This window comes from Ipomoea triloba, chromosome 7 (genome assembly GCF_003576645.1).
Source record: "Ipomoea triloba cultivar NCNSP0323 chromosome 7, ASM357664v1".
Taxonomy (NCBI): Eukaryota; Viridiplantae; Streptophyta; class Magnoliopsida; order Solanales; family Convolvulaceae; genus Ipomoea; species Ipomoea triloba.
Genome location: NC_044922.1, coordinates 13,038,588 through 13,059,018, shown reverse-complemented (window position 1 = coordinate 13,059,018; position 20,431 = coordinate 13,038,588). Strand labels below are relative to the sequence as shown.

General features: G+C 45.8%; 1 protein-coding gene across 1 annotated transcript; it reads right to left on the bottom strand.

Moving 5' to 3' along the window:
• Positions 1-508: 508 nt before the first annotated feature.
• Positions 509-1,236, bottom strand: LOC116025728 (probable histone H2A.3). The gene is made up of 2 exons (XM_031267061.1): positions 970-1,236; positions 509-894 (listed from the first exon to the last, which is right to left on the bottom strand). The coding sequence occupies exons 1-2, from the start codon at positions 1,180-1,182 to the stop codon at positions 652-654; spliced, it is 456 nt and encodes a 151-aa protein (XP_031122921.1). The 5' UTR covers positions 1,183-1,236; the 3' UTR covers positions 509-651.
• Positions 1,237-20,431: the final 19,195 nt, after the last annotated feature.

The window sequence follows — 20,431 nt, the reverse complement described above, 5'->3', positions numbered from 1 at the left end:
TTTTTTGGGAAGTCAAATTCCATAGAAAACATTTTCCATCCAACCAAACAACATAATTACTCATTTTCCTCAACTTTTTGGAAAATCTTTTCCATGGAATTTATTTTCCATCCAACCAAACATGCCATAACATATTCTTCCATCAAATGTTAATCTACATCAAAATAATTTAGTTTCTCATCACCACATATGGCGTTGTTCACTTGAAGCATTTTTATTTTTTTTTTGCCATTTACAAATGGTTTGCCACTGAGTGGAGCAAGAAAAAATGGTGGGATGATAATTTAGTAATGCAATTTGGTGTTTGCCCATCCTTGAAAATGCTCTTACCCACTTCCTTTCAACCCTTCAAAGGTCATAACCCAACTCTAATCCCTAAATTTACAATTTGGGACCCCTTTGCACTACATACCATTTATTGCACACTACCTGCACATACATTCCATTTAGACCTAGCAAAATTATTTGCCCAATATAAACACCAAACAATTAAACAAAGCAGAGTCCATAGATAGAAACAAAAAGAGTTTCATTAATTGATAACCAAAGGTTTACATCACACTAACAATTACACCTTCTATAAGTAAAGAATGGCCCCAAGTCACACACACAGAAACATGGGACAAAACCCTACTAATCTACACTATCAAACTAAGCAGCCTTCTTCTTGGGGGACTTAGCAGCCTTTGTCTTTGGCTCCTTCGTTGCCTCAGAGCCACTCTTCTTGGGCAACAAAACAGGGTTAATGTTGGGCAACACCCCACCATGGGCAATGGTCACCCCAGCCAGCAACTTCCCAAGCTCCTCATCGTTCCTCACAGCCAAAAGAACATGTCTGGGAATGATCCTGTTCTTCTTGTTGTCCCTCGCCGCATTTCCAGCCAACTCCAACACCTATAACCAACCAATTTATTAATCCACCTCGTAAATCACAAACATAAATCTGAAACGCACGAAAACCGCACATACCTCGGCAGCCAGGTATTCGAGAACAGCAGCCATGTAAACAGGGGCGCCGGTGCCGACACGCTGAGCATAACGGCCCTTCTTGAGGTAACGGCCGATTCTACCCACCGGGAACTGAAGGCCGGCACGGACGGAGCGGGTAACCGGCTTCTTCTTCGGGCCGCCGCCTTTCCGGCCGCCGGCACCCTTCTTTATCTTAGCCGCCTGGGAATCCATGAAATGATAAGCTAAAGATTGGAGGAGCGCTTAATGCGGAGGATTGAGCACGATGAAGAGCAGGCGGTTGTCGCCTCTGTTTTATAGTGGTCTCGGTGTCAACTGGGAGTTGGGGGCTGAATCTTGGCCGTTGATTTGATGTTAATTGACCACTGAAAAGCGCGAGGACGGCGATCCGTGGCATTTGGTTTTGGACCAATTGCGAGCCAACTTCAATTTGAATTTCGGGGTTGGTGTGGCCAAAAATCGGATAAGGTCGCGAAATTCTCCCGCCTAAACATTTTGGGATTTTCAGATATATATTTTCTAAAACAAAAATCTTTTCTCTGCTGCTCAACTTCGGCTTCCACCGCCGGCCGGTGCCGGCGGTTTTGGTCACCTTCTACGTTTACTCTCGCTCTTCTTCCGCCTCGACCACCGTCGCAGTTCCGTCCGCCTCCGACCACCGCCACAGATCTTCTTCTTCCGTTTTCTTTCCCTTTAATAAAATAATAGTAGGTAGGTATTGGGATTTGTGTTGGTAGTCTTGAACTCCCAACCCTACTTTGGCTTTACCACTTTTTATTTTCTCTATTATTGTGTTTTCCTCTCGTTACTTTCACGGGCTTTTTCCTCTCGTTACTTTCACGAGCTTTTCATTATCATTAGCATAAATCGTTTAGTTTGGTTTCGGCAAGTGTTGATCTTATCCTGGGGCGAGCAAAAAAGAATGATGATGATGACCCAGATCTTTGATGAAGTTTTAAGCTCCTTGAAGGAACATAGCTTCTTAGTTATGAAACAGTCTGCGATTCAAGTTTTCTATAGCATAGTTAGAAAAGTTGTTTCTATGTCTGACTGTAAGGAATGGTTTACCATTTCATTGATCGTTGATGTAAACGTTTTATGTTATGAATTAATGGAATAGCTACGTTTACCTTCAAAAAGATTAAGTTTACACGTATATTTTCGTTTTTTATTCAATTTTTTACCTTTACTAGTATTTTCACACGTGGTTTGCACGAAATTAATTTGTTATAATATTTCAAAATATTTGGATTGATATATAATTATATAAATTATAACAAATATTATATAGTGCAATTGATGAAATGGTTGGATTGATTATATTTTCTAATTTTATCATTGCATGAATTCAAGTAAATAATTGTCCAATTACTCGTGCGATGCACGGATAAAATTTTTATTATATATTTTTTATAATAAAATTAAAGATAAAATTATAAATGATGGTTTTGTAGGAATCAAATCCACCATAAATCAAGGTATAGAGGTACATAACGGGTGTAGGAAAATAGAAGTACTATTGCAGCAAATTATTCAGTGGATCCGGGTCTACCTTGAAAGGTGGACTCGAATCCAAAAATACACAATTTATATATTGAATTATCATAATTTACATATTGAATGTTCACAATTTCTATCTACTATACTAATAAGAGCCATTTTCAAAAAAAAAAAATACTAATAAGAGCCAAAGAGAGTTAGGCCTAAAATGGGTAGAAAAAATGACGGTCAAATTAATTAATCAAATGGATTGTTCAGATGGTTTAGATTTATATTTTACCTTGAGATTTCCTAATTTATCCTTAATTATATGATTATATGTTAAGTTTTCCGTTAATTATTCTCTTCTCTGTTAGGATTCCGTTAACTTTTAACTTATCCATTAATTTGTATAATAAAGGTCTTAGGTTCGAACCTCATCCTAATCAAATTTCGCATAATTAAGTTTTTTTTTGAAAACGCATAATTAAGTTCCTCACTCTATTTTACTCTTATTAAATTAAATAAATTATTAGTTACAACAAAAAATGATACATATGCATTTCTTTAATTTAGAATTATGTGTCTACAATGCCTTTATTTAAAAAAATCATTATCAATAAATTAAATAAGAAAAATAATTTCAATAGTTATATTGTCTTTATTTTCTCTAATGCAAAGATTCTGTACATTCAAATTCATTAATTGATATTCATTGCATTGTCCATTATATTTTTTTTTACACTATCTTGTAATTAACTATCAAAGTTATAATACAAAATAATATTATATATTTATTTTCCAAGTATTTTATTAATACCATGAAAAAAATAAAAAAGAATAGTTTGAAACCAATCATATTAACTACTTGGGGGATTTGTTAAGTTGACAATGAAAGTACTCGAATAACACATTACCAACAAATTGAAGCGAGAAACTACCTTTTAATATCTTTGGAATACATCATATTTAAAAATTTTAAATTTTTACTAATTTGTTTAATCTTTTTCCTTAAACTAGAGATTTCTTTATCCACAGTAACTCATTCAACAATAATGGTTGAACCAAATGAACCCCGACCAGAACACCTAAAGGAAAGTCCATAGCTCTTATATCATAATCTCATTGCATGACGTTGTCATCTATGCTATCAACAGTAACCCAATTACAAGTAACACACTACCAACAAAAAAGAAGATGATAAATAGTAAAGATGAAGACAATAACAATGTTACTCAAAAGAGAATTAAGAATACTTAGAAAAATTCAAACCAAAAGTAATATTTATTTAGACTATCATTTTTAGACCAAGTATTTAGACTATTGATTTACAAAATTACAAGCATTTATTTTAGTGATGACAATTATAATGAATTTTCTATATTATCTTGGATTCATATACTTTGAGTTACATATTTAAATAAACAAATTCGACATTCAATTACCTATGTATAAACTTCTCCTATATAATCTTGCATTGATATACTTTCAAATATTTATTTAAATATAAACATTGGGCATTAACTCATTCGTGCAATGCGCGTGTAAAACTAGTTTATATATTAAATGTTCATAATTTATATATTGAATATTCACAAATTTATATACTGAATGTTCATAATTTACCTATTAAATGTTCGCAATTAAAATTGTAAACATTCAATATATAAATTGTGTAAAGGTGGACCTAGGTTCATGGTATAACTGTTCGTATTATTACTCTGGGCGCTAGACCCAAAATGTATGTATACAAAGCCCTCTAACATTCAAATTGAAACAGAACTAAAAGATTTAATGAAAGTTAAAACCAAAGGCTGAGCTACCACGAAAGTCGTTGTGCTAACGTGCATCCATTTCCTTGGTGCAGCAAGAAAACTAGCCCAAATAATAAATAATACAAGATATAGCCCAAGAAACGGACTAAGAATAATATTATAGATACTAGGAATTGAACCTTATTGTATGGGTTAAGGGTTAGGAACTCATACCACTAGACTAGGGGGATTAAGTGATCCTAGGGGTAATGTCCTAAATAGAAGGAAGGGTGCCTTATATAGTGTAGAAGGTTTTCTAGATTGTTGCCAAGTGTACGACATTGACTAGTCTTCCCTATTCATCCTCCACGTGTCTTTACCCACGCCTCCAACTTCTAACCCACATTTTCTACCACCCATCTCTACCTGTTACTACAATCCGCAGTCGGTGGGGCGTTGATGGTGCACCGAGGGGGTGCATGGTCCTTGCTAGCTACGCCACGCCACGGGGAGTCCAGTGGGTGAACCTTGTTGGCCATGTGCCATCCAATAGGGTCCGATCACCACCCTCTTCATGCCACGACCACGAATTTACACCAACCCAAACTACCACCCGGACTAATAGGGACGTTGTTAGTGCTCCAATAGGTGTTTGGACCATGCTAGCCACGCCACTTCATGGAAAGTCCGATGGGCTAACATTGCTAGCTACACGCTAGCCAACGGGGTCGATCACTACCCCTCCATGTCGTACTGTACATCACCACTCCACACACCACACCTCGCCACCTCAAGAAGAGGGGACGTGGGTGGCACACTTGGTGCCGTACCGGGGGCACGAGGCACGCCCCAAATGCTCGGGGCCAGCGCCCCAACCGACATGGTCGGCGGTAGCCTACAGCACCCCCTACCCCCCACACCATTGCCCCGCACTACCCCATAAATGGGGGTGCGCGAGGGTGCAACATACATGCCGAACACGCCCCATCAGTGAGGCTTAGCGCCCCTACCAACAGCCTACCCCGATCGTACACCACCAATCGGTAACACCCTTGAATTAGTCCACTATCTTCTCCGTGTCCTCCCTCATCCTTTGACCTTGCTGGCAACACCCCCATCTCTTAATATTTTGCTCTATGCTTCCTTATTTCCATAGCCCAATAGTCTTCCATTATTCTTGTTGGGCCAACACCTCAACAATACAAATGGACACCCTACTTGGGCCAAGACTTTCCCAATTAAATGGGTTTCCCGTGTACCCATATCGCCATTACAAGTCTTCCACTTTTTTTAGACATCTAGATGACTGAAGGACGTATAATTCAACACCACCACCTCTTCCACATTTCCATCCCTTCTCCAAACTCAAATTCTAGTTCCCAAATTTTTTAGATACATGTCGTACCCCACCACCACCATATGCCGCTGCCACATGCCATCACCTCCTCTACTACCATGTGCCACTATCGCACACCACACATCGTATGGCCTTCAACCAACCCCCCTTCCCTTAATATCTGAATTCCTCACCAGCCAACACGCCATCCATGTCACCATACCCGCCCCCAACGGCCATCGGTTCATTATATGTTCCATCACCATGTGTCGAGAGGTCAAGGTGACCCCTTCATTGTCACTTTTGTTACATATGTTTCACGTGAGTTAGAGTGGGCCCTTCCTCCACCTTCAACCCATGTCAAGGTATTCATTTATGTATCTCCTTTCTCCCAAGTTGCCATGCAAACCGTAGAGCTACAGGAGGCTTTGTGGGAATTCATAGAGCCGAAGGAAACAAGCCATGATTTAGAAAGACGTTGTCCTGAAAGCTTCTCATGCCGCCGTATAACAATCACATGAGACCTTATAGAAAAATCACGAACAATGGTAGGTTGATCATGTCAGGGCTCTGCAAGATGCTATTGAGGACTGATAGGAGTCCAATGGGCTAACCATGCTAGCTACGCGCTAGCCGGCAAGGCCGATCACCACCCCTTCCATGTCGTACAATACTGCACCACTCCACACACATCACTACATATTAAAATATAAAATAATGAAACCAATATATTTTATTTTATTTTATTTTGATAAAATATAAAGAAAAAAACTATATTTGAAAATATATAAAGTAAAACAAAATGTTTATAATTCTTAAAATTAGTTCATACAAAAATTAATGTTCAAACACACAAATGTCAATTTGAAATTACAACAAAACATCTACTATAGTAATAAGAGCCAAAAGAAGTTAGGCCTATAATGGGAAGAAAAAATGACGGTCAAATTATTAAATCAAATGGATGGTTCAGATTGTTTAGATTTATATTTTTCCTTGGGATTTCCTAATTTATCCTTAATTTTATGATTATCTGTTAATTTTTCCGTTAAATATTCTCTTCTCCGTAAATATTCCGTTAACTTTTAACTTGCCCATTAATTTTTATAAAAAATGTCTTAGGTTCGAATCTCATCCTAATTAAAGTTGGCATAATTCTTGAACATATACTGTGAATATATTAGAGTATATTACTCAAAAGTAAGTATCACACTCTATTACTCTTAATATACTCTTATTAAATAAATTAGTAGTTACAACAAAAAAATAATACATATGCATTTCTTTAATTTATAATTCGATGTGTACAATGCCTTTATTCAAAAAAAAATTATTATCAAAAAATTTTAAAAAATATATAATTTCATTAGTTATATTGTCTATATTTTCTACAATGTAAAGATTGTTTACCTTCATGATATAGCAAAATACGGAACAGAATACTGTATTTATACTGGGTCGGGTACACGGAGGAATACCCTAAGCGAAACCGAGCTACGTGACAGTGGGTCAGAGGTTCCCGGTCTCTTCAGCTACTGTATTAGAAGAAGTAGCCAAAAGTCTCCTCAACTGCATTAAATGCGCCTTTTATAGCGGCTCCATCAAGAGTTCCGGTCTGGCGGCATGTAGGACGCGTGGCGGTCATGCACCAGTCACTCTGTCGGTCCAACCTGGCAGCGGATAGGTGCGCGGGTGCGAGGTCCCTGGTTCGAACCTCTGCAAAGACCCAAACCACAGCTCGGAGCGCAAGGATGCCCGGCTTGGTCAGACCGAGAGGAGGATCCGAAGGGTCATGATAGTCGATTATTGGGCACACAGCCCGGGAGACCGGGATATGTAGACTGGGATTTTATCCCTATCAACTAGCCCCCCAGCCCGGTCTTCTACGACCTCCGGGGAGAGAAGTCCGGGCAGTAAGATTGATCCCGGGCTTCGTCGCTCCCGTCCAACCGAGGAGTGGAAATGCGAAGACGACGTCAGCAACGTCGTCAGCCCTAGCGCGCACGCGTCGCATTCCCGTGGACTTCGGAACTTGGGCCTAGGCTAGGCCTACGTCGCGGGGAACCGAACCGGCGACCCCCTACTCTCCCTTCTATAAATGCGGGATTCAAACGCCTTCTCCGACTTTCACGAAAAGGTCTGACTCAAAGCTTCCCGATGTTAGGAACATCATGTAATAGGTTTTGATGATACCAACTGTTAAGTAAGAATCCCCAAGTCTCGATACATAGGCAAAACAATGTAAGTTCGATAAGTAAACTAAGAGCGAAAATACAACCGGGTAATTTGAGCTCAACTCGGGAAATATTTAAGCTCAAGGTAAACTTGTTTGAACAACTTAGAAGTTTTCGTGTTGTAAGCAAACAGATAGATCAGAAGCAGGCACGAGACAACTCTGGAGGAATAAGGGTCTACGAGACATCAACTAAGTCTCGAGACACAAGCCAAGTTCGAGAGGTAAGGACCTCTCGATATACCTATCGAGTTCGAGACGTAAAGAATATTCGAGAGATAGACCTCTCGATACATGGGATTGAAACTTCAAGTGGTCGAGACATCTTTTATGGTCTCGATAAACCGACACTTCTCCAAGAGGCTGAATGTTAGTCAACATATGCAGATAAAATACTCTAAGTTTGGAGAAGAAGAATATCATGGAGATAAAATATTGAAGAGGTGCTGAGCGGGAGGTTTCAAATGGACGGAAGTGGAAGACACGTCAGACCTCCACCACAAACGGTCAAGAAGTGCACCAATCCTGAAGTGGTCAGATTCCCAAAACAAGGAATGATGGGAACATAAAAAGAGAAACTTTATCCAAAAGAAGCAAGTGAAGCATGGACTCAAGAAAGTGGAATATGGAATATTCACTACAAAACAAAAGGCTCAAGTTACAAGACCACTACTCCATGAAAAATGCTGAAATTGTGCAAAGACCCATGTTCGGCGTGGGAGACCAATTTCAAACGGAATAGTTTTCCCTCCAACGGAACTATTCTTCTACTCTCATATATAAGGACGTAAAGACACAGAAGAAAAAAGGGTTTTTTGTGAAAAAGGTCAAGAGGTTAACAAGAGGTGTCTGATAAAAATGTTCCAGTGCAAAGTGCTTAACTTGGAATATCATCCTGATATTCAAAATAGCGAGAAAACACATCTTAGTGTTTCAAGAGAGTTACAAAGCTTAAACTGTTATACATCCAGAAGGTGACCGAAGCTGCTCTACATTGAAGCTGATTCAACGATAGCTTGTGGTCAGATTGGAGCCTGTTACATTCAACTGTGACAAACTAAAACACCTTGCTTTGGATTAAGCAAGAGAGGTGGAGTAACCTGGCAGCTGTCCGAGTGAAAGAAACCTGAGGCTTGACGCGGGCTTGGTGATCAAAGGTCAAGTGCTCGAGAGGTGGAGTAACTGGAAGCGGGGAGAAAAACCTGAAGAGAGGTGGAGTAACCTGGCTGCTGTCCGAGCGAAAGAAACCTGAGGCTTGACGCGGGCTTGGTGATCAAAGGTCAAGTGCTCGAGAGGTGGAGTAACAAGAAGCGGGGCGAAAAACCTGAGGCTTGAGGCGGGCTTCGTGATCAAAGCTCAAGCGCTCGATATTGTACTAAATAAGGGAAGTTTTTAGTGCAATCCTTCCAGGGAGTTTCTGGAAGAAGAGTGGACGTAGGCGGGTTGGCCGAACCACTTAAAAATCTCTCTTGCATTTACTTTCTGCTTTTATCTCTCGCTAACCTCTCGATTGCACTGCATATAAACGCACCTCTCGAACTAACTACTCGTGCTAACTAAAAGGGGATAACATTTCCGCTGCGCATAAAACTTTGTCTTCACCTCGTGAGGTATCGAACCTAAACATCCTAAGTTCAATACACACGAGAGGTCGAAAAGATTTGCAAAATCTTATACAAGTCTATTCACCCCCCCCCCTCTAGACTTGTACCCCATCCCCTTGGGACCAACACCCGAGCTACCTAAACCTCCCGAGCTCTCTTCCGTCAACTACGTCAAGCACTCAAGCCTTCTGAACAGGTATCATCTTCGCTCACTTTTATAGCTAATTCGCTTTATGATTTCGGGTCCCGGGCTACCCTTAGTAAGACACCTCTCCGTTCTTGCTAGGTACAACCATGAGCGGATCGGATAGCCAGAACCTATCCATTCACAGTTACGGTGGCTCGGTCGAGGTCGGATCGTTCACGGTCTCGACCTATGACTCTGAGATCAACGCTATAGACACATACTCCGGAGAGAACGAGGGCCTAGCCCGGCCCCACATCTAGAGCTGTCAAAACGGGCTTAGCCCGTCCCACCCCACCATAAGGGCGGGGCGGGCTCTAATTTCGAAAGCCCGTTTTATGGCGGNAATTAAATTTAAAAAAAGTAATCAAATTCTCGCTTCCATTAAATCACTGGACATAATTTTCCTCTACTTTCTTTTCTTTTTATTTTTTAATCCTTTTCTTTTTATGATTTAATCCTTCTGCTAACCTAGTGAACCCATTCCCTATAATATAAAGTCAAAAACCTAATCCAAAATTGCCTAATCCCCATTTCCCATTAAAGTTCTACCCATTCCCAGATTCCTGTAGTCTTCACTCTTCACAGTCTCACAGATCAGCGCCGAAGTAAATATAGTTTTTATTCGAACATAAATATAGTTGTTTTCTTGCCCTGTGATGTCATTTATTTTATTTAATTTAATTGTTGATTTATTATATTTCACTATGATATCATATTATCAGTAGACTACAGAGCATAGAAAATATATTAGTATATATATGTTATAAAAAGAAAAATTAATTTCAGCGGGCCCTCGCCCCGCCTCGCGGGTTTAGGGAGGGGCGGGGTGGGCTGGCCATTCTTAAGCCCGTATTTTGGCGGGCTTTTTAGCCCGCCCCGCCAGCCCGTTTCGACAGCTCTACCCACAGCCAACCGGACTCCGGGAATGACGAAGCGGATTCCCGGCCCGCCGTAGAGCCCCTTGCCACGGCAGCGGGGCCCTCAGGTCGAGGGAAACCCGTCCCTACAGCCCATGGTAGGGATTGGTTCGCCGGTCTGCCGGTCGATTCTACACCTCCCGCGACTGCGAGCAGGATTCGCCTGGAAAGCAGCGGCCTGCGGCAGCATACCAGCCTTCTCACCCGCAGGGAGATCGAAGAGATCTCAGCCCTACTGACCGGGGTCGTTAAGTATGAGACCAAACGGTCATTGGGGAGCGTCGTCGACCGGACGCACGGGGAATGGCTCGGGATGCACCTGGACTCCATTAAGGCCCCATTAACCTTCCCGTTCCATCCCTTTCTCCTGGGCTTCATGAAGTATTACGGGGTTTTGCCCGGGCAGATCGCCCCCAATGCTCACCGCACCCTAGCGTGCTTCCCGCAAATATGCGGTCGCTACGGTCTTCTGGTGACCTGGAGCTTTTCCGGTACCTTTTCTCGGTCCGGCCTCTATCGATGAAACACGGGGGCGGCGTGTTGTGCGTTCAGTCTCGCGAACACTTTTGCAAAATTCTCCATTTGCCCGAGAACAACAGAGGCTGGAAGGACCGAATCCTGTCAGTCAAATATCCATGGCCGCTCCCCGTTGACAAAGAGTGGCCGGTGCACGTGACGGAACATAAGCGACCCAGGCAAAACCGGGCTCTCAACGACGCAGTCGTAAAAATCTCCGCCGAGGAGTACGAATACGAGATCTTCCGGTCACCCGAGGAATACTTGGAGGCGAACCTTGAGCCCCCCAGATACGACCTGGCCGAGAAGTATACGCCAAAAAGGGCGGTAGTGACAGTCGCCGTCGGGCCTCCCCCTCTAGAGGCCGGTTCGCAAGGTTTGTAAGGGTCACCGATCTTAGGTCGGTTGTTCGAAGATCGGAATACTAATCTCTTGTCATTCTTCAGGTGCCATGAGGAGCTTCCCGGTGTCAGCTCGTCCGCCCGCCCCCTGCCACAAAGATCAGCTTGAGGTCTAAGAAGGCCGAGCCCTCGAGACACGCAGATCCTAACGCTGAAGCGTCGGTCCCTACCGGCCTGCCTTTGACTACAACGCATCCCGCCGGTTTGAGCGGCGAACAAGATACGGCCCGGGCCGCGAAGCGGGGGAAGGAAAAGGAAGTCCTCGAGGTCGAGGAGGTCGCGACAGTGAAGCGCCCTCGCCGCGACGGGTCCGGGTCCACGACTCTTGTGATCGACGTGCTTATGAAGCACGGGGACGAACCTCCCGCAGCTCTACTGACAAGGATTTGTGCCGCGGCCCCTCCTCCGGAGAAGACGAGCGGATGGTCGACCGCTTTGGTCGGGGAACGCATCGCTCGCGACTTTATTCAAGTAACGTGCAAACGTTCGATATGCCTTTGTTATTAGTTATGGCTTTTCTCACTGAGGTTTCGCAGATGGCGCACTCGGTTACCGACCTGTTTGCCCGGGCAAAGGATGGGGATGAGTTCCACCGTTGGGACGTGGCCCCGCTCAAGAAGTCCCTCGCGAAGCGGGAGTAGCGGATCAAGGAGCTCGAGGGCAAGCTGAGGATGACTGAGGATATCGGGAGACGGATCTTGGAACGGGCGGATCTGGGCGAGAAGATCCTCACCGACCCCGACCTCCTTGCCCAACTTATTTGCCGAGGGCGCGAGACCGGGGAAGCCGTCCTTGTCGCCGTTTCGCGGACGGCGATTGGGGAGGACCTGATGTATGAGTTCGGGTCGTGGGCGTTTAACAGCGGCCGGAGGGCCATGCAGAACGACGTCCGGACCGCTCTGGGGGTTTCGATCGACGACGACAACCTCCCCAAGATCCTGGTCGTTCTACCCGAAGAAGTACCTGATCCTGGCCCGACGCCATTCTCAAAGGTCCCAGACGGGCGAACACTACCGGTCCCCGTTGTCGGAGATTCCGCTGGACCAACAGCGAGGGCTGCGGCCATCCCGAGCGCTGGACCAATGGCGGAGGGTGTCGCGGAGCCCCGCGCTAAGCCGTTGGCCGAGGCGAAGTAGGTTAGGTGATGTAAACGAAAGCCCGGCCTCGTTGTGCCGGGCACTACTCTATTTTGACGGCCTCTGAGCCGGTTTATGTAATCAAACTTTTCCGCTTCTCCGTGCGCATTTATTTTTGCTTATCCGGTCTATACTTGGTGTTATTTAGTTTTATTATACGGTCTATACTCGGCGTTATTTAGTTTTACGCATGGGGACCGTGGGGTCCTAAGTATGACGAGCTTCCTTAGTTTGCTTTAGGCCTAGCATACTTGCTTAGTCCGAAGACCGGTAACCGGGCACCTTACTCCCGGGGTGAGCACCTTGCTCTCATCATTAGGGCAAAACATATAAGGAAAAGCCGACCTAACCGGTCGGTTCTACATTACACGCGAAACGACCACGCAGGGTCTACCAAGTCGGCCATGCAAGGCAAAAGAAAATCGGGGCGTGCAAGCTCCCGGTCCTATCACAACCTACTGATAAAAATGAACTAAATGCTGGGAATTCCAAATGCGGTCGACCGGCTTGCCGGTGGTCGTTTCGAGCTGATAAGTACTCGGTCTTACGATGGCCGAGATAACGTATGGCCCTTCCCAACTCTGGGCCAACTTCCCGCCCTCAAGTGGCTTACTAGCTTTTCTCTCTCGTAGCACGTAGTCCCCGACTTGAAAGTAACGGGGGCGCACCTTAGGGTCACGGTATGCTTTAAGCTTCTTCTGGTACTCTTCGACCCTTCGGGCCAAAGCGTCTCTCTTCTTTTCCAAGGAGTCTAGCTCGGTAACCATCAGAGAATCATTGTCGTGCTTGTCGTAAGCTCACTCCCGGGACATCGGTATCCATGCCTCCACCGGTAGACGGGCTTTAGCGCCATAAACTAAAGCAAAAGGAGTTTCTTTCGTGGCTTCACGGGGCGTAGTTCGGTACGACCATAGGATATACGGGAGCTCGTCCGGCCGAATGCAGTTTCTTCTTCAGCCCCTCCAAAATGGCTCAGTTTGCATTTTCGACCTGGCCGTTGCCCTAGGGTACGCCACAGAAGACCGGATCGATCTAGTGCCAACGGTTGCCAGGAAGTTCTGGAAGTATTCGCCCTCGAACTGCCTCCCGTTGTCGGTCACCAACTGCACTGGGACCCCGAACCGGGAAATCACGTTTCGCCATAAGAACCGGGCACACTGTTGAGATGTGATCGTCGCCAACGATTCGACCTCGATCCACTTTGAAAAGTAATCAATGGCGACGATTATGAAGCGACGTCGTCCAGTCAACTGGGGAAAAGGTCCTAAGATGTCGAACCCCCACTTGGCGAACAGGATTGCCGAACTGACCGGATGATAAAAGGTAGCTGGTCTACCCGGGACACGGGCGTGCAGCTGGCACGATTCGCACGATTTGACCAATAACTCGCAGTCCAACTGGATCGACGGCCAGTAATAGCCGATCAACATTATCCTTCTGGCCAAGGCCCGCCCCCCCTGATGAGCGGAGCAAAGTCCGGAGTGCAGCTCGGTCATCACGAGCTCGGCCTCAAAGTGGGACAGACATCTCATTAACGGGCCCCCGTAAGACCGTCGGTAAAGGCGGTTGTCAAACTACTTGGAACCAGGGGGCGCGCAGCTTCACTTTCCTAGCTCTCCGCTCGTCCTCTGGTAGCTTTCCAGTCTCTAAGTACAACTGAAGGTCGGAGATCCATTCATCAGCATCTATGGCCACCGGGGCCACGGGCCACACGTCGATGCAGGTGGTCGGTAGTTCCTCTACCCGGGCGACTTTGGAGATATACTCCGGGGCCTCATGCGACAACCGGGACAGCATATCAGCGTCTGCATTCTCGGCTCGCGGAATGTCCTCGGCGACACATGCGTCAAACGACCCCATGATCGACAGGGCGTGATCTCTGTATCGGGCCAACCTCTCTCCTTTGGCTTCGAAAGCGCCAGTGACCTGTCCGATGACCAAAGCCGAGTCGGTTCGGATCCTCACATGTCGGGCCCCAGAGTACGAGCGTTGCGTAGATCGGCTATGAAGGCTTTGTACTCTGCTTCGTTGTTGGTCGGCGAGAAAGCGAGCGACAGGGCGTAATAAACTTTGAAACCCTCCGGGCTGGTGAGAACTATACCAGCACTAGCACCTTGCTTACAACTCGACCCGTCTGTCGCAATCCCCTACTCTGCCGGGGCGGGGTCGGCGGTTGTCGTGGTGCTGCCGTTCCTCGCCGAGCATTCCACAACAAAATCTGCTAAGGCTTGTCCTTTAATGGCCGGTCTTGGTGTGTATTCGATCGCAAATTGGGTTAACATCATCGTCCATTTGATTAGCCGACTGGAGGAGGTTGTTGTTCGAAGGATAGCGCCCATCGGCTGGTCGGTCAGCACCCGAATCACCCGGCCCTGAAAGTAGGGCGTGAGCTTCTTCGCGGTCGTGTATAATGCAAACACAACCTTTTCCAACCGGGAAAATCGTAGTTCAGGACCTTGGAGGGCGTGGCTGATGTAGTAGACCGGGCGCTGTACTCCTTCAGGGTCAGTGCGGCAAAGAACTGCACTGATTACGCGGTTTGACGCGGATAGATAGATCTGCAATTCTTCACTGGACTTTGGTCTGGACAACACTATTGGCGAAGCCAAATATTCGTTCAAGCTCTCGAAGGCCCTTTGACAATCCTCAGTCCACGCAAAGGCGAAAGTCTTCTTCAGCGTTTGGAAGAACGGGTGAGCCCGCTCAGCGAGTTTCGACAGGAAACGACTCAGGGCGGCCAACCGGCCGGTTAACTGTTGAACTTCCCGGACCGTGGTCGACGGCCTCATGTCCATAATCGCCTTCACTTTCGTGGGGTTCGGCTCGATTCCTCTCCTCATCATCATGAATCCGAGGAACTTTCCGGTCTGTACGGTGAACGTGCATTTGGTCGGGTTGAGTATCAACCGGTTACGCCTCATGATCTCAAAGCTTTGTCGCAAGTCGGACTCTTCACCAACATGTCATCGATGTAGGTCTCCATCGTTTTGCCAATCAGCTCTCCGAATAGGGCGTTAACCATTCTTTGGTAAGTAGTTCCCGCACTGCAAAGGCCGAACGGCATCACTCGGTAGCAGTACAGACCGTCCGGGGTAATGAATGCTGTTTTCGCCTCGTCCTCCTCGGCCATCATCACCTAGTGGTATCCTTTGAACGCATCCATGAAGCTCAGCAGCTCGGCGCCCGCGGTCTCATCGACCATCTGGTGAATGCTCGGGAAGGGGAACGGATCCAACGGGCATGCCTTGTTGAGGTCGGTGTAATCCACGCACATCCTCCAGGCCGGGGGCTTGGGGACGAGGACCACGTTCGCCAACCATTCGGGGTAATGGACTTCCCGGATAGGGGACTAAGGACCTCGTCTCAGAGCGGACAAACTCTCGTCGATCGGAAGCCAGGTGCCGTTGTTTCTGCTTGACTGGCCGGGAGCCCGGGCGGACAGCTAATCTGTGACATATAGTTCGACGGTCAATCCCAAGCATATCTTCCGGGCCCCAGGCAAAGATGTTGGAGTATTCTCGAAGGACTCCGATAATTGCGGCCCGCAAATTTGAAGATAAGGCCGACCCAAACTTCACAGTACGTTCAGGTCGGGAGTCTGACAGTGTCACCAACTCTACTTCTTCCGACGGCTCGGGGCGTTCAGTCCGAACGTTCTCCTTCTTCTTGTTGATCGTGTTCACTCGGGACGTGCCGGCATCCTGCTTCTGTACGGCCCGGACATAGCATCGTCTCGCCGATTGGGGGTCTCCTCTGACCGTGCCCACGCCCTCCGGTGTCTGGAACTTCATACACAGGTGCGACATTGAAATAATCGCGCCGAGCTGCGAGATCCCCGGTCTGCCGAGTATGACGTTACGAATGCACGTGAGGTCAACGACTACGAACTCCATCATTACACGGAGCACCCTCGGAACGATCCCAACCTCGACGGGCAGGCGAATAACTCCTTCTGGATGGATCATTGCTCCTGTGAAACCTGAGAGCGGGCTTCTGACAGGCGTTAGCTCGGACCGGTCCAACTGGAGCTTTCGGAAGACGTCTAAATACATAACGTTCACGCTCGACCTCGTATCCACCATGACTCTTTGGACGTCGACGCCGTTGATGTCTATGGTTACCACCAACGCTTCGGTCGCGCAGTCGGCACTGCTCGGCAAGTCCCGGTCGGTGAAAACGATGGGCTCTAGTTTCGTCCTTTTCTCTGGGTTTGTCTCCTCTACTAGACTGACGTGTAGGTCACGGGCACAGTTACGATGGTCCCCGGCAGTGTCGCTGCCTTCCGGTCCTCCGAATATTACATGTATAACCTACTTCTGAGTGGCTGCCGGAGGTTCCCTGTCCAGGTCGGGATCTTTATCTTTATTGTCCTTGTCTTTTTTGAAATATTTTCTCCACCCTCGCCGGTTCTTCTTCTTCTTCTCGGCGAACTAGGCCAATTCTCCGGTCTGCAGCATGTCTTCGATCAGGCCTTTAAGTACATGACACTCTTCAGTGTCGTGTCCCCGGTTGCGGTGGTACGCGCAGTACTTGTCCTTGTCTGGGCCGTCTCTCGCTGGGGCGGGAAGCTGGATCAAATGACAATTCTAGGCAAATTGCAAGACTTCTGCAACCGGTCTCGTCAGCGGGGTGTAGATCGGGTTTCCATCACGGTCCTTCTGTCGCGGGTTGTTCGGGCATCGATCTCGCTAGCCTTGGTCCCTTTTCGGCCCCCCTGTCTCCATCATTCTTTTGGCCGAGTTCGCCTCTGTGGCGGTGGCGTGGGCGACCACCCTACGCACGGAGTCCTCATAACAGGTCGGGGGCCGGAGTATGAGATCTTGGTATAAATTTCTCGCCCTCAAAGAATTCAGCAACAAATTAGTGGCGGTGACATCGTCAACAGGCTTGATCTCAGCCATCTCCTTATTCCATTGCTCGATGAATACGGAGATCGGTTCGCCATCTAACTACTTGGCATTTTCCAAGTGCGAGAAATGCTTCTTCACGGTCTTGGACATGGCGAAACGGTCGACAAACCTCCGGGCTAAATCTCGAAAATTCGAAATCGAACCTGGCTCCAAAGTACGGAACCACTCTGCCGCTCTTCCGGTTAATGTTGAATAAAACGCCCGGCACATTACGGCCTCGGACACCCCCATCATGAGCATATTGCCGTAGTAAAGGTTCACGTGCTGCTCGGGGTCCGACCTGCCGGCGTACTCTTTATCCCTGGGGACACGTAGGTCGATCGGGTAAGGCTAACTCATGAGCTCCTGAGTGAAGGGTGTGCGTAGCAACTTGGTTGCCCGATTAGTGGTCCGGTCGTCCCCCTGCTCCTACTTCCACCGATTGAATTCGGCCCGGACCTGGTCCAATATTCCACGCGAGAGGCCGGAGGAGCGGGCAGGGTCACGGTGCCTACGGCGGCGGGAATCCAACGAACTGGCTTCGCTCGAATCAGCTTCGCTCGCGGTCGGCAAGTTTAACGACCTGCGCCCCCTTTCCATCGGCGGGTCGATTCTGTCCAGAACGCTGACTCGTGGTTGCTCTTCCCGGTCTGCAGGTGGCCTGGAGCCCGAGGCGCTCAGGTGAGAAAGCGCTGGGCGTCGCGTCGGGGTCGGCTCTTGTAACCTGGAGGACACCGGGCGTCTCTCAGACTGAGCCCTCCTCAGCGCGGGCGAGGGGGTGGCTACAGCTTCGATCGTCGTGGTCTCCGGGTGAGGGACCTGAGGTTGAACGGGCGGCACAGGTGGAGACGGGAAAGAGGGGACGTACGGCTGCGGGTAAAACCGGGGGGAGTTGGTCCACCATTGCGCGGTCGGGTCAAGCGGATACGCTGGGTACTGATAAGGTACCGGTCCGACCGGTATGGGAAACGCCTGGGGCGGGTGGATGACGTTGACCGGATCGGCTTGCGGAAGGTTGGACATATTGTTCGGGTCGCCTCGGGAACTGAGGCGAGAGCGCAAATCAGAAGGTGCCTCCTGCTCTGGGTCAGCAGCGGCAAAATAATCCATGTAGGGGTACATGATTGGAGATCGAAGTCGGGCAGAACGAAGGTCGGCTTATCTTACTTCGGTCCCCACAGACGGCGCCAAAATGATATAGCAAAATACGGAACAGAATACTGTATTTATACTGGGTCGGGTACACGGAGGAATACCCTAAGCGAAACCGAGCTACGTGACAATGGGTCAGAGGTTCCCGGTCTCTTCAGCTACTATATTAGAAGAAGTAGCCAAAAGTCCCCTCAACTACATTAAATGCGCCTTTTATAGCGGCTCCATCAAGAGTTCCGGTCTAGCGGCATGTAGGACGCATGGCGGTCATGCACCAGTCACTCTGTCGGTCGAACCTGGCAGCGGATAGGTGCGCGGGTGCGAGGTCCCTGGTTCGAACCTCTGCAAAGACCCATACCATAGCTCGGAGCGCAAGGATGCCTGGCCTGGTCAGACCGGGAGGAGGATCCGAAGGGTCATGATAGTCGATTATTGGGCACACAGCCCGAGAGACCGGGATACGTAGACCGAGATTTTATCCCTATCACTTCAAATTTATTAATTAATTATATTCAGTACACTGTTCATTGTTTTCTCTTTACACTATCTTATAATTAAATACCAAAGTTATACTACAAAATAATGTTATATATTTAGTTATCAAATATTATGTTTATAACATGGAAAAAAAATTTTAAAAAAAAAACAGTTTGATACCAATCATATTAACTACTTATGGATGATTTGTTGACAAAGATTTAATTTTACAAAGTATTTAGATTAACGTTTTTTTTTTACAAAATTACAAACAATTATTTTAGTAACAATTATAATCAAACGCTCATATATTATATTATATTCATAAACTTTGAATTATCGATTTAGATAAACAAATTCAACATTCAATTACATATGCATGAACATCTCATATATAATCTTGCATTGATATACTTTGAAATGCTTATTTAAAAATAAACAATGTGCATTATCTTATTCGCGCAATGCGCTTGAAAAACTAGATAACTCAAATGTCAATATCAATTCAATAACAAAAATTTTAAGATCGCAATAATATACACAACAAGAAAAATCTACAGCTTCCTACACCATAATCTCATAGTATGACGTTGTCATCTATTCTGCGAATAGTAACCCAATTGCAAATAACACACTACCAACAAAAAGAAAGAGGATAAATAGTGAAGATGAAAACAATGACAATGTTACTCAAAAGAGAATTAATAATTCGTAGAAAAATTCAAACCAAAAGTAGTATTTATTTAGACTATCATTTTTAGATCATGTATTTTGACTATCGATTTTACAAAGTTGCAAACATTTATTTTAGTCTCAATTATAATGAATTTCCTATATTATATTGCATTCATATGCTTTGAGTTACATACTTAAAAATAAACAAATTCGAGATTAAGTTACCTATGTATGAATTTATCCTATATAATATTGCATTGATATACTCTTAAATATTTATTTAAATATAAACATTGGACATTAACTCATTCGCTCAAAGCACATGTAAAACTAGTATTGAAGATAAAAGGCCAATTAAATGATGTCATTTATTTAAAATAATAATGATAAAGATGAGAAAAAAAGTTAGGAAGCTACTAGCTTATTTTGAAACAAGGTAACTTTTCAAAATAATCTCATATTTTAAGAAAAACTTATTTTGAGAACATTACCAAACAGGGCTTATTGTTTATTAGTAACTTAAAATAAGTTATAAGTTCCTAAATAAGTTCTGACAAATAGAGGCTGTGTTTGGCAGAGCTTATTTAGGAGCTTATAGCTTATTTTAAGCTACTAATAAGCTATAAGCTCTGTTTGGTAATGCTCCTAAAATAAGCTAGTGGCTTAAAATAAGAGCTTATTTTGAAACGCAACCTTAGCTTTTCAA